This window comes from Podarcis pityusensis, assembly GCF_964106645.2.
Source record: "Podarcis pityusensis genome assembly, chromosome: 1".
NCBI classification, from domain to species: Eukaryota; Metazoa; Chordata; class Lepidosauria; order Squamata; family Lacertidae; genus Podarcis; species Podarcis pityusensis.
In genome coordinates, this window is record NC_138028.1 from 51,584,160 (window position 1) to 51,597,595 (window position 13,436).

General features: G+C 45.3%; 2 protein-coding genes across 5 annotated transcripts in view; one reads left to right on the plus strand and one right to left on the minus strand.

Moving 5' to 3' along the window:
- The first annotated feature begins 1,484 nt into the window (after positions 1–1,484).
- FREY1 (Frey regulator of sperm-oocyte fusion 1) lies at positions 1,485–5,869 on the plus strand. Its single transcript, XM_081002426.1, has 3 exons — positions 1,485–1,677; positions 2,881–2,954; positions 5,224–5,869. The coding sequence occupies exons 1-3, from the start codon at positions 1,613–1,615 to the stop codon at positions 5,358–5,360; spliced, it is 276 nt and encodes a 91-aa protein (XP_080858552.1). The 5' UTR covers positions 1,485–1,612; the 3' UTR covers positions 5,361–5,869.
- Positions 5,870–6,910: 1,041 nt separating this feature from the next.
- The window catches only part of MAPK8IP1 (mitogen-activated protein kinase 8 interacting protein 1), a 66,160-nt gene continuing 59,634 nt past the window's right edge, over positions 6,911–13,436 (minus strand). For all 4 annotated transcript variants that reach the window (XM_081001692.1, XM_081001690.1, XM_081001689.1 and 1 more), the window contains 4 exons: positions 12,686–12,805; positions 9,825–9,895; positions 9,121–9,219; positions 6,911–8,100 (listed from right to left, as the gene is read on the minus strand). In XM_081001692.1, the coding sequence (XP_080857818.1) occupies positions 8,028–8,100; positions 9,121–9,219; positions 9,825–9,895; positions 12,686–12,805 (363 nt within the window). In that variant the 3' untranslated portion in view covers positions 6,911–8,027. The remainder of the gene's footprint in view (positions 8,101–9,120; positions 9,220–9,824; positions 9,896–12,685; positions 12,806–13,436) is intronic.

Below are 13,436 nucleotides of genomic sequence, written 5' to 3' on the forward strand. Positions count from 1 at the left end.
GTTGAACCACATGGTTCAGGGCAGTTTAAAACAGGACCAAACATACACCGTATGCCTGTTGTGACACCTTAATGCAAGCAACTGATAGATTCCCCCTTCTCTGTGAAAGCTGGAAAGAGTGGGATTATCCTATTATGTCCCTGAAGGCTTCATCCACCAACTTCTCTGATTCTCAAGAGAATAAATTTGTCTCCTGTGAGCCACAAGCTCAGTGTACCAAGGACATAATGTTCAGCAGGCAGATAGTCGCACATCTATTATACAGAACAGCACCTTTGATAGCCCCCTCATCTGTGCTAGTATTTCTACCAGTTGTTTATTAATACACTTTGGAGTTTGGTCTTTGTTAGGTAAAAAAAATGGTGGGAGGGTGGAGTGTAGTATGCCTCAGTGTCCTCGCTCTACTGTCGAACCCGCACAGCTGCCTAACTCACTTGTTCAGGCATAGGCGAACTCGGCCCTCCAGATGTTTTGAGACTACAATTCCCATCACCCCTGACCGCTGGTCCTGTTAGCTAGGGGTGATGGTGTAGCCTTATGAGGCTGCACCAAGAAATGTAGCCTTATGAGGTTTTGCCCTCGGGTGGGAAAAATATTGCGCCTGGGAAAGGGAAATGGGAGTCAACAGACACTCGAGGAATAGTTTCGGAGAAAAGGCTTTTTATTTCTACCATCCATGAACTGGTAGAAGGAGCAAGTGTGATAAATCACAAAAAGCATGCACAAAGTTCACAGTCATGTGCACAAGCATATATACCCCTTTCCAGTTCCCTCCTCCTTTCTCCTCCCTCAGGAGTCCTGCCCTATGTTGAGGTTCCTGAGCATGTACAGAAAGCTGTCTTGGGACTATTGTGGACTCTTGGCACCCTTCCCAGGAAAGGGGTTTCAGAGTGTTCAGATATGTTTCAATCTCTTGTTCTGGCATGGTTCCCGGACAGAAAGCAAGTTGCAATGTGGTTCTTTAGCAAGGCCAGAAGGCATGAGAAAGGCCTGAGAAACAATGGACTGTTCTCTACCTTTGTTACAGCAGAGCGGAATGTTTCTGATGCTTAGCTGCTGAGAAAATGATTTTGAAAAGTTTTGAGAAGCTTTGAGCCTGCTTTGGTGGGGGTGACTTCGGGCCTAGGTGAGGTCACCTGTCCTCACCTTCCTTCAATGGGAGTTGTAGTCCCAAAACATCTGGAGGGCCGAGTTTGCCTATGCGTGCACTAGTTACTTTGATGCTGTGTTCCTGAAGCCTGGCTGGCGCATAAGCTGGGGCTCTTCTCTTGTTCCTAGAGAATGTGACTTCATGGGAAGAAAGTGGGCATAAGATCAACTATGCCTGATGAGAAAGCACATCATGTGGGATGAAGCTTGTTTCTCTGAAATGGGGCTCAGCTAGAAGTGTTGTAGAAGCATGCAACTTTGCCTGAGAGGACACTTTTTCCGAAGGGGCTGCACAAGTTTCATTCTTAGGCTGGCCCCCATTGGCCAGGCCCATTACCTAGGAGTCAGAATGCTGTGTGTTCTTTACCCTTTGTGATGGCATTGAAGGCACTGGGAGCTGTCTTAGGTTCCATTGCTGAAAGCCAGTAAGAGTAGGAACCCATTGTTGGATTTGACTGGCCAGATGGGATTCCTGCTTCTGTTGCTTCTCCTCACAGAGAGAGGGCTGTCCATGCCAAGTCTTCAAAGGTAAATCACTGCTTGGTGGTCCTGCACTCTCCATTAGGGGAAAATAAATAAATGTGTACAATGAATTGTATACCTGACTCTTGCCACCCAGATATGGCATGGAATGAGGGTGAAGAAAAGTGGGTCATTTGAAATGAAAGCCACTTGCCTGCCTTTCTTTAGGAATCAGGTACATTTTATTAAGGAATCATGGCAGCAGGTTAAATCAGAGATAGCCATTAAGTCTTAGTGCATGACCCCTTCTCAAAGGAAACTCGTGCCAAATATAAAACAACAGCTAGCAGTAGGATTATATTCCAAAGGCTCAACATCTGGGTAGATCAACCCATCTCACATGCCCTAATTCCTATTGAAATTGTCAGCAGGCACATTCTAGGGATATTTTGCTCCTGCTGGCACTAAGAAAAGAAAACTGCAATATGTGGTTTATGTTCATTCTTCTTCAGGGTTTGTTGGGGGACTAAACAAAGGAAGGGAGGCCTCAAAGAGTATCATTAGACAGAATTTTACCAAGGTTAAAAGTCGTAACCACCAAACAGCACTGGGCTGCATCAGAGCATGATTTTCATGTTGCATTTTAGTGTAATGGCCATCACTGTTTTGGTATAGTGAACCACTTCAAAGTTGTATCAAGTCAAATTTCTTTGGAGAATTTAGATTTTCATGCAAACCCCTTGATTATTATAAATGCTTGAAATCACTGCATTGCTTGGTGTCCTGAAGAAAGATGCAGAAGGGGGTGGGGGGGCAGGGAAAATGGGGCCATGGGCGGTACAAAAATAAGATCTTCAATAAATACTGCACAGTTATCCACCATCTTTTGGGTCTGTACATGCTTTTCAAACAAGACATTATAAATGGAAAGTGATGTAATAAACAGATAAAATTAATTAGTTAATACGGTTTTAAATAGTTGCATTTTCAAAATGTGATTTGATTACATCTATAATTCCTTGATCAAGAGGATATGTTACGGTTTGGAGGAAAGTTTTTTAACTACGGAGGATTTATTATAGGCACTTGCACTTGTTTTAATTGCACATTTGGGCTAGTGCTCTGTGCTTTGTTTTATAAATTATTATTTGGCTGGGAAGGTGTTTTGAAATAACCACGGGGGGAACTCCCTCCGCACTAATAGTCCATAAGATCAGGGCTTTAGGCAGCAACCATCGCAGTTCCTGACCTTGTCCTCTTCTGCAGCAGGCTCAGTCCGTCTGTCCCAGAGGAATTCTCTGCACCCCTGGAGCTCCAGCAGCAGCACTTTGGCCTGGTGGATGGCATGTATTCCTTCCAGTTCCTACTATGCAACAGCATAGGGCAAGGAGAGCTAATGTGTTGCCCTCCAGATGTTGATGGACTACTGTTCCCACCATCCCTGACCCTTGCCTATGCTCGCTGGGGCTGATGGGAGTTGTAGTCCTTACCTCTGGGCAAAGGGATTGTCAATATATAGGCACAAGCTCAAAAAAAAAGTCCCTTCCAGGTGATTAGAAGAGAAACCTTTCCCAATTTTTGGTCCCCAGATGTCATTGGACTACAGCCCAGTTATTCCTGGCCAGCAAAAGTAATCATAGGGGATTGGTGGAAGTCGTAATCCAACATCTTGTGGATCTGTTGGTAGGGAAAGCTGCAGCAGAGGCATTTCTGACCACTGCAAGATGGTCTGAGCATTTCAAACCTATTATGGCGTCACTGTTCCGGCTACCAAGTTTCTGAACTTAATTCAAAGCCTTATGCAGCTCAAGGACTGCTTCTCCCCAACATGAACCAACCTGGATCATGCATGTAGTTTGGGGTTGTCCTCTGTGTGCCCTCTCCAAGGAAAGTGGGGTGGGTGGTAACACAAGAATACAGTGGTGCCCCGCAAGACGAATGCCTCGCAAGACGAAAAACTCGCTAGACGAAAGAGTTTTCCGTTTTTTGAGTCGTTCCGCAAGACGAATTTCCCTATGGGCTTGCTTCGCAACACGAAACGTCTTGCGAGTTTGTTTCCTTTTTCTTAAAGCCGCTAAGCCGTTAATAGCCGCTAAGCCGTTAATAGCCGCTAAGCCGCTAATAGCCGTGCTTCGCAAGACGAAAAAACCGCAAGACGAAGAGACTCGCGGAACGGATTAATTTCGTCTTGCGAGGCACCACTGTAGTCATTTTCAGTGGTGGCTCCCTGATTATGGAAAGCTCTGCCTAGTACTGCCACTGGCTACTTTTAGGAACCAGGCAAAAACATTGCCATTCAGCCAGGCCTTTAACTTGGAGATTTTTAGATACTGTTCCCTCCTTTAATGCACGGGATACGAACCTACCTAGATCTTGTGATCATAATCTGAAGCCCTTCTTCGTGTGCCTCCTCCACGAGAAGTCCGGAGGGCGGCAACATGAGAAGGGGCCTTTTCTGCAGTGGCTCCCTATTTGTGGAATGCTCATTATACAGGGAGGCTCATTATACACCTTTAGGCACCAGGCAAAAACGTTACTCTTCAACCAGGCCTTTGGCTGATTTAACATCCTTTTAAATGTGTTTGTGGGAGGGCTTTTTATTGCTTCGTTTCTTTTTATTATGTATTTTCATCTTGTATTTTCATGCTATGAACCTCCTTGAGATCTACAGATGAAGTATGGTATACAAATTTAATAAATAAAAACAAAATTTTGAGTTGACTTTTTGTAAAAGAGAGAGCAACTAATAAGTATTATTATTGTTATTATATCATATAATAATCACCGCCCACAACAAAACCCAGCTGTATCAGATCACTTGAGTTTTCTTCCTTGACCAGCTGCACCATCTATTTTCTGGATTCAAGAGAAAGAAAGAAAAAGCACCCCTCTATCAATTTCAGCCCCTCATTTGAGTTTGTATGGAATGGAAGCAATTTGAATGTGGTTCTGTAGGGAGCGGTGGGCAGAAGTGGATGAGGCAAGACTCTTGATAGACTTGACACAACGCCTCTGAATACCACCTCTGTTGCTTATTAAGCCAAGAAGTCTAAACTCGCTAGCAAACATGACAACCATGTGCCTTAAGCACCCTAGAATGCCCTGTTAGTTCAAATAAGTCAATCCTTAGAGCACCGGTGGGCAACCTGGTACCCTTGAAATGTTGCCAGACCACAGCACCTATCATTCCTGACCACTGGCCATGCTGGCTGGGGCTTATGGGAGCTGGAGTCTAACAACACTGGAGGAACCCCATGTGCCGCTCTTATCATTGCATCACTGCAAGCATTTTGGTGTGCCAATTGAGCCACCCTCCCTCTCCTCAGCTTGCATGAGGTTCTCACGATCCAATTTCAGGGTGCATGTGGGGGAGGAGAGGGGAAAGCCCTATTGTGCAGGCAGAAGTCTTTGTACAGAGCTTCTGGCAGCGCTCAGTAGGTGAATCCCTCCTCCAGTTTCCCCAACCCTGCCTTCTAGTTAACTGCCTCGAGGATCCCATAATATGCCCCTCTTAGGGCCACGTGAGCCTTCGCTTCCACATCCTCCTATGTGATTTTTTCTCTTCCTGCCCTGCCATTGCCACACTTCTCTTACTAGCTCCTGTCTTCACAGATTATGGCATTAAACCAAAGATGCCCAACTTCCGGAGACGGATACAGCGGAAGGAATCGGAAAAGCTGCAAAAAGCACACAAAAGCAAGCGGGATGAGCCAAATTTTGAGGAGTATTATTACGACGACCTCCTTTGAGTCTCTTAGGGAAATGCAAATAGAGGTGCCATCTCTGAAGTGTACTTGCACCAACTAATTGATCTGTCACAGGCAGTAAAAGCCCCTCAAACCCAAATCACCTAGTAATGTAAGAAGAGAGATCTTCCCCTTCCTTTGCTCTTCCACACTTGCATGCCTCTTCCCCATCCTCACAGTTCTGTCTGCTCTGTGCATCCATCCTACAGGCATGGCACTTGGCACTCAGCAGGGCAGTTGCAAGGTCTTGGCTCACATCTCATGTTTTAACTCTTATGGGTGTTGAGCAAAGCTTGAAAACATTTGATGAGGGCCAGAGATGGGTGGGGGTGTTTTTTGCTGCAGAGGCTGGGACTGAGTTGGCCACAGCTTTCTGTTGCCGTTCTCTTCTCTCCCTTGCCACCCCTGTCATGACTCTTCTTATTGTGGGTCCAATATTTCTTCCCCTCTTGCCCATTCTTCTATTCTTTGCTCCCACCACACAATAAAATTCCAGATTCTATGGAAGCTGACTACTATGAGTTGAATTGTATAATGTAAATATATATACAGTTCCATATTTGACAAAATTGATTTCATTTAGGGCTTTTTTGCTGTATAATTAAGTGTTTTTGTTTTGAGAAAAGCAGAAGTTAAGTGCCTCAATGGCTCTCCAGATATTGGACGACAATTCCCATAATCAACGTTTATTAGTGTCCAACAGCATCTGAAGGGCAACAGGTTTCCCATCCCTATTTTAGGGTCTCTGGTAGAAATGTAGACCCAAAACCCTTTGAATACCACTTAATAATTGGCTACTTTCCTTAACTGGCAACAACAGAGCTGCAAACATACAATCTATATTTAGCTAGAGAAGAGGCTAGTAGATTAGAAGATTTTGTGGCAGAGTCCACTGAGGTCCTGGGATTCTGACATCTCAAAGCCTTTAACCAGAATAGGGGAATGTGACACATTTCTGGTGGTTGCAGGGGGCCAACAGCTGGGTAAACTCTAGCAAGACTTCTCAATGATTGTCAATAACTAACAAATTAAGCCCCCTCCCCATTGTATCTGAAAGCAAAAAAAAGACACACGCACAACACCAAGGTTCACAAATATATGGAGACAGGACCTCAATGGAAATGGGAGGGAGTTGGCCTCCATCTGTCTTGGGAGACAATGGAGGAGTGCCATGCTCCCCACCCAGCCTGAAAGCCAAGCTATTCCGAGAAGAACGAGATCTACAAGAGACAGTTGTTTCATAATACCCAACATAGTCATTCAGCACTATTGGATTCAGTGGGACCTTTCCACACTTTTATAAGCCTATGCAAGGTTTATACCTGTACTTTTGAAAACTGAAGATGTGTGACATTTCCCTGGAAATCTGATGTACTATAATTTGGTTTCAAAATGGGGGTTGCAGAACCTGGAATGTTGCTATGCTGCAGCTAGTGTGGCTCCCCAAGGAAGGCTAGCAGAATGTCAAATTTGGATCTTGCAATTCCCAGGAAAACAGCAGTTTGCTTAGAGGCCTGAGTCTCCTCGGGCAACAAAACAACAGCAACACAGGCTCTTTGAAACATCAACGTTTAATCATTGTTGTCATTAGAGCAGAAGCACAGAGCCCCCTGCTTTTGGGGGGGAGGGGGGAGAAGGGCAAAGGCACACCTTTCTGCAGCTCTTATTAGCCCCTAGTCGCTCATGCTATTCTCCCAGCTTTGCTGCTTCTCCGTGGGACCGAGCCCTTCCTGAATCAATTTTGTGCTTATGCCTGGAGCTCCTCTCAAGCCCCTTGATGCAGATGACTCAGATGAACCCTGGCTCTCGTGTTCTGTGCAGGGTCCAGATTCCCTCCGTGAATGCAGAACCTGCAGCTGGAGAGCGGGTATGGAGGGAAGGGAGATTTAGAGCAAGGGCCGGGATGGAGGAGCTCTTTCCATCAGCAGATTCCCAGGGCATGGGCCCTCCCTGGCTGTCTACATGCCTTCAAACTGGGAGGGGCTAGGACAGGCACCAGTGTTCCTCCAGTGGTTCCCGGATTTTTTGCAGGCACAGGGTAAGAGACTTGGATGCTATGTCTTGGGAACTGGCGGGGCAAATGGCCACCACCCCCATTCTCTGCCTCCTCCTCCACTATACCCCAACCCCACCATTCCCAGCCAGGGACTGGGCTCACTACTTGCAACCATCCCCAAGCTTATTAGCTATCCCTTCTTACTAAGCAGCATCCCCATCTTACTAAACTCCCAATGTGAAGGGCTGAACATGGCAGCTAGAACTAGAGCAGGCCCCAAACAGATTCGAGCAGAACTCGTGGAGCCCTCTCTCTCGCAGTAGCACCAAGGCAGCCCATTCAAGTGGGCACTCCCGGTGCCCATGCCCACTCTCCTCCGGTACCAGCGGCAGCAACACCTGCTTCCGCTGGTGGTGCTTTATTTCAGATAAACAAACGAACGGAAAAGCATATTTCTTCTTCTGATAATAAACCCTTTTTTTTGGTCCGCCCACCCCACCCATCCCAAACCCCCAGCCCAAGGAAAGAGGAGGTGCACTGAAAGAGGTGGGGCTCTGCGCACTGAGGAACACTGTTCCCACGCCCACTCCTCCTTCCATCTCAAAGCAGCTTGTCCATGCACAATGGGGGGAATGGCCCTTGTCTGTACAGGAGGGCGGGGGCTGCCCCGGCCCCTACTCTAGGTAGATGTCCTCTGTGGGGCACGTATATTCCACACATTCCTTGTAGAACTGATGGAAGGCTCTCCTGCAAAAAGAAAACATGAAATGGAATGTCAATTGGGAGCTGGGATTCTTCCACAGTACAGGCAAAGCAACAAGTTAGAGCTCAACACTGAGCCTACCAAGAGGACCTTATTCGCTGCCTCTACTGCATCTGCAGAAAACAGTACCAGAAGACTCTTTCAGGTGGTTTGTAGTCTAACAGAACCACCTTTGTCATTGGGGTCTGATAAGGACTCCAATATCTCCTGCAACAATTTTGAAAAGCTTTTTGCAGATAAAATCGCTCAGATTCGGAAAGAGGTAGATTCCATCATGGGAGCAGAGCTGGGACGGGAGAGTGCCAAAGCTCTGCTTAGTCAGGTTGTATGGGATCAATTCCAATCTGTTACCTCCAATGATGTGGACAGACTGCTTGGATGAGTGAAACCTACCACCTGTCTCCTTGATCCTGGCCCATCCTGGCTCATCAAAGTGAGCCGGGCAGGGCTGGGCAATGGGCTCTGTGGGGTGGTGAATGCTTCTCTCAGTGAGAGAGTTTTCCTGGACCCCCTTAAAGAAGGTGTCATTAAACCACTCCTTTAAATCCATCTATGGACCTGGCCATTATGGCCAATTATCACCCAGTCTCAGATCTTCCATTCCTGGGCAAGGTGATTGAGCGGGTAGTCACTGAACAATTCCAGGCACATCTGGAGGATGTGGACCATTTGGATCCCTTCCAGTTGGGATTCAGGCCCCATCACGAGATTCAAACCACCTTGGTTGCACTGGTTGATGACCTCTGGTGGGCTAGAGACAGAGGTCAAAGCTGTTTCCTGGTTCTGCTGGATCTCTCAGCAACTTTTGATACCGTTGACCATGGTATCCTTCTGAGCTGTCTAGGGGGTTGGGAGCTGGGTGAAAAGTGGCTGATCCCTGGCCACTTATGCTTCTGCTGACATCTCCAGTACTCATCTGCAACCGACACACCCCTCTCTTAGATCCAGGTAGACTGGGATCTTTGTAAATAGTTGGAATTTTCAGGATGTAGCCTAAAACTCACCCTACAGACTCTGCAAGTGGTTTGGTGGACTCCTCTGCAACAAAGACATGGCACGCAAATCTGTGGTCAGCTGGGTGCTTGGTGATGAACCCAAAATACCTGAAAGAGAAAACACAATACATGAGCTTGGGCTAAAGGTTGGGTTTCTGGTATCCTAGGCTAGGAATGAATTCTCTACCAAAATAACAAGACCTATTGGTTCTATTCTTCCTGCAGTTACAAAATATACCTCCCTGAAGAGAAAGCCGTTGGTTTTGCTTTGCGTGTGTGGGCCAAAGCAGGAAGTGGGACGAATACATTTCTTCCTGTGCAATTTGCGTACCAGACAAAGCTGGTAAACGGCAGCCGAGACAACAGAGCTCACCTGGATCTCTAAAAATAAAGCTTGATTGAGAAGCCAACCCCCCCCCCCGCCAAATTCACAGTGGTCTTCTGGCTTCTGTCTATGTTGGTACCAAATGGAGGATAAGTGTAGGTGATACAGTCTGATTAACAAGATCACAATGCTGTTATATGCCCATCCCACCTTTATCAAGCATATTGTTTAGTAGGGATTAAGAAGATTGCCACACAGGAACTTCCTATACAACAAGTTACACTTCAAAGCCCCAAATTGCCTAGGATACACTGCAGGATAGTGCAAGGAGGAAGAGCTGTGTGTCTCCTTTGCCATGAATTCATTTTGACCATCCACAGGGACTTACTTGTTGTTCTTTGGGTGGTATCCACAGAATGAAATGTTCTTCAACTGGAAAAAGTGGCTACATTTATTCCCCTGCAGGACGGAGAGAGCAAGATGTTAGGCTTGGGTAAGAGTTAGGACCGTTGAGGAACCAGAGCCATTTATTGAAGGAAAGGGAAAGTAAAATGTGTTCGGATCCCTCACCCTTGGGAGATCCATGTCACAAATTAAAAGGACCTCATGCTGTGTTTTGGGGGAAGGATATCCCATTGTGTAACTCGCAACAGTTTATCTATGCACTGCAAAAGCTTGTATGGTAGGAAGCACAGGGGAAATTCCAGTCAGGGCTGATGAGAAGGAAAATCAAGTTACGGGAGTCTTGCTATACTGGCCTCAGAGTAGGGCCCCCAGACTCCTGATCTGTCCATTTTAAATTACTTAGATCCTTAGCCCTTGTAGAACGAAAGTTAGGAAGAAAAATGTGAATAGTGTGATATGTGATATGATGTGTGATATGAGCCTATTCCCATCTTTTAGCAATTTTAGTCAATGAGTGAAGTCGCAGCTGTGATTGACAGGTGCTATGTTACACACACATCAGAGGAGACCCAAAAACAGCTCCAAAACGACCAAGGAAGTCCTTTCTCCAAACACTTGAGAAAAGCATCAGCCTGGTTCAGTTTTAAGCCATTTTACTGTCTTCCTTGCTGTATGTGTGATTTTTTTTCTAGATGGAGAAAGAACTGCCTGATTCATTCTGAAGGATCTTCCAGGTACTTTTAAAAGCTTTTCTCTTCCTTTGGCTTTCCCTGGTAGAAATGGGATTGTTGACCAGAAACAATAACTGAAAAATCCAGGATTTTAGTGTAGCTGTAATTGGGCAGTAGCATGTCTACCCAAAAGCAAAATTAGCAGCTAGGACAGTAAGTAATTCCTGCTCTTTCTAACTCAGAATTAATTTCATGCAAGAAAAGAGCTTTTTCCAATATTATGTGATTTTATTTTTTAAAAAATCCTGCTAATGCAAAATACATATCACAGGGGGGTACTGCAACTGAGAGAGCTATGTGGGTTACATCAACCCTGCAAAGTAGCCCTAGCTTGCTATATTCAGGCCTGTCAGGGAGGGGCTGAATAGCCCCTTGGTGCGTTGGTTTCTTCTTAGGGAAATGCAGTTGAGGGTGTCATTAAGTGGATTGTCAACTGAATTAATTGCTTTTTCAACCAAAGGGTGGGGAAAATAGGGGAATTATTGGAAGCAGCTTCTTGTTCCCAGTATGATAATCAACAGTTACTTACTGTTGGTCAAGAAAAAGAAAAGGGTGTCTGTTTGTCCTGTGCTAATAACACTGTTCTAGTTGTTAAGGAATAAAAACAATAACTAACCACAGCAAATGCTGCTAGAATACACTGCATTCAATCTTGAATTCATCCAGCCATGAGCATTTAAACCTCAGTCGCTGTATTTCTTATGCCACTTTTGGTACACACCCTCCCCTACCATCTGAAATATCGTGTCTGGTCTTGAAATGAATATAGTAATGCCAACCTAAGATCAATTGATGAAGCGTAACGTAACAGGTTAACAACTCAGGGAACAGGAGTTTTTTACACGGTTTAGGGTTGGCACTGGAGGACAGCCGTGCCCTTGTGCCTTTAACAGCTGTGTGGCAGGCAGATATTTAACAGGTTAAACCTTTTCTAGTATGGAAACATAAATACAGAGCAAGCTTCCCCCGCTGACATTCTGCCTCTCAGACATATTATTACTGATGTGCAGCTCCTTATCTATTTTTGGGCTCTTCATCCCACTCACAAAAGATTATATAAATTTCCGTATGACACAAAGCATATGCAAATCTGTATCCTCTTTTGTGAGTGGGGCAGAGGGTCTAATCCACATACAAGTGTCCTGGGTCCAGAAAACCCTGTTGGCATCACTAGTTCCAGATCATAAGCTTCTTACTCTCTCCTAAAGGGTCTTATGCAGGAATACGAAAGCGGGGATTTCAGGTTCAGGATTATAGGAAGGCTGCAGCAGTATCAGAGTCAAGCAATATTCTTGTACCAGCTACAAAACGTCCCAGCCTTCACATTGTGTGTCATTTAACCTTCAATAAATGAAAGGTCTTGGTTCTGTTACAATCATTTCATGAGGTAGAATTGAATGGATTCTACTTTAGTGTTAGTGCACGAAACATTATATAATAATGGGACAGTTGGTTACACACATTTGAAAAATAGTAATACATTCAAACAAATGTTTTGTTCAAGCAAAATAAATTGAAGCCAGCTGTGTTGATTAAACACAGCCCAAGCTCAGATAATTAATTAACACGCTATCATATATATTTCTCTCAGTCTTTCTGCTTTCAGGTCCACTGCCCTTGATTGACTCTAGTAGGGCATTTCCATTGTGAACAGAATGCACTTTCTGAATGGCTTTGCTCCTTCCTCTTGAAAGCTCCATGTGAGCTACTTATGCAGAGAGGCTTTACTGCACAGATCCACAGGACACCGGTTAAAATAGTAGCAGACGCTACTAGCAATGCTTCGTAGATTATCGGAGCAGCTTAGCAAACAGACCTTCCAGTGCATTAATATACCTACAGCCTGGGAAGCATGTACTTTTGCATCTGGACTTCAGGGCATGAATATGACTCTGCCCTGTTATCCAATCCCCAATAGACTCCTTCAGGAAAAGACAGGAGGCACCGCCAGCCAGGACATATGCAAATCGCTCTCATTTGCATGCTCTCTTTTGTTTATTGGCCAAGGGGTAGCACTGAGCTGCTGCTGGAAGATGTAATAATAATGAGGGACAGAGAGCACAGAACCCAGGAACAGTGCTGGCAGCAGAGCTACACATGTGGTCAAGCCTACCTTGCTGGGATCCTTAGAGTCATCGCCTTTCACAGCAATCTTGACTCCTCTCATGCTGATCTCCAGGACGCAGCTGGAGGGCGGGTTAAAGTGCACGGTGAGGCGGCGAGTAGTGGCAATCTGTGCCAAAACAGAAAATTTGTACCAGCTGTCACACAAACTATCTGGAGTTTCTGGTGACACTGCTCTTCTCACAGAAAATATCGCCCCCCCCCCATTTAATATAAAACTAGGGTCCCCATTCCTCCTCCCAGGTTGGCAGTTTCAAGAAACGTTGACTTCAAAGTACCTGAAACCAGAAGATGGGTGATCTGTTTGGGGAGTGGGAGGAGACAAGGGTTGAAGATAGACATGTCCCAAGATTGCTGTATATATAGGCATACATATACATATACATACACACCCACACTCCACATTAATATATGTTAAATTCATTCTTCACATTATTTAAAAATTGCAAAGTATTAACATCAGTTGCAGAACTGCTATATGGATGGCGAATAAGGAGGGGCATCGGTGACATCACTGGCATTGGTCAATAAGCAACCTCCACAGGTATCTTTCCCACATCAAATACCAAGAGAACTGCTTTTTTTGAAGCTTAGCTGGGAAACAACAACAAGAAGAAGAATAGGAGGAGTTTGGATTTGATATCCCGCTTTATCACTACCCGAAGGTGTCTCAAGCGGCTAACATTCTCCTTTCCCTTCCTCCCCCACAACAAACACTCTGTGAGGTGAGTGGAGCTGAG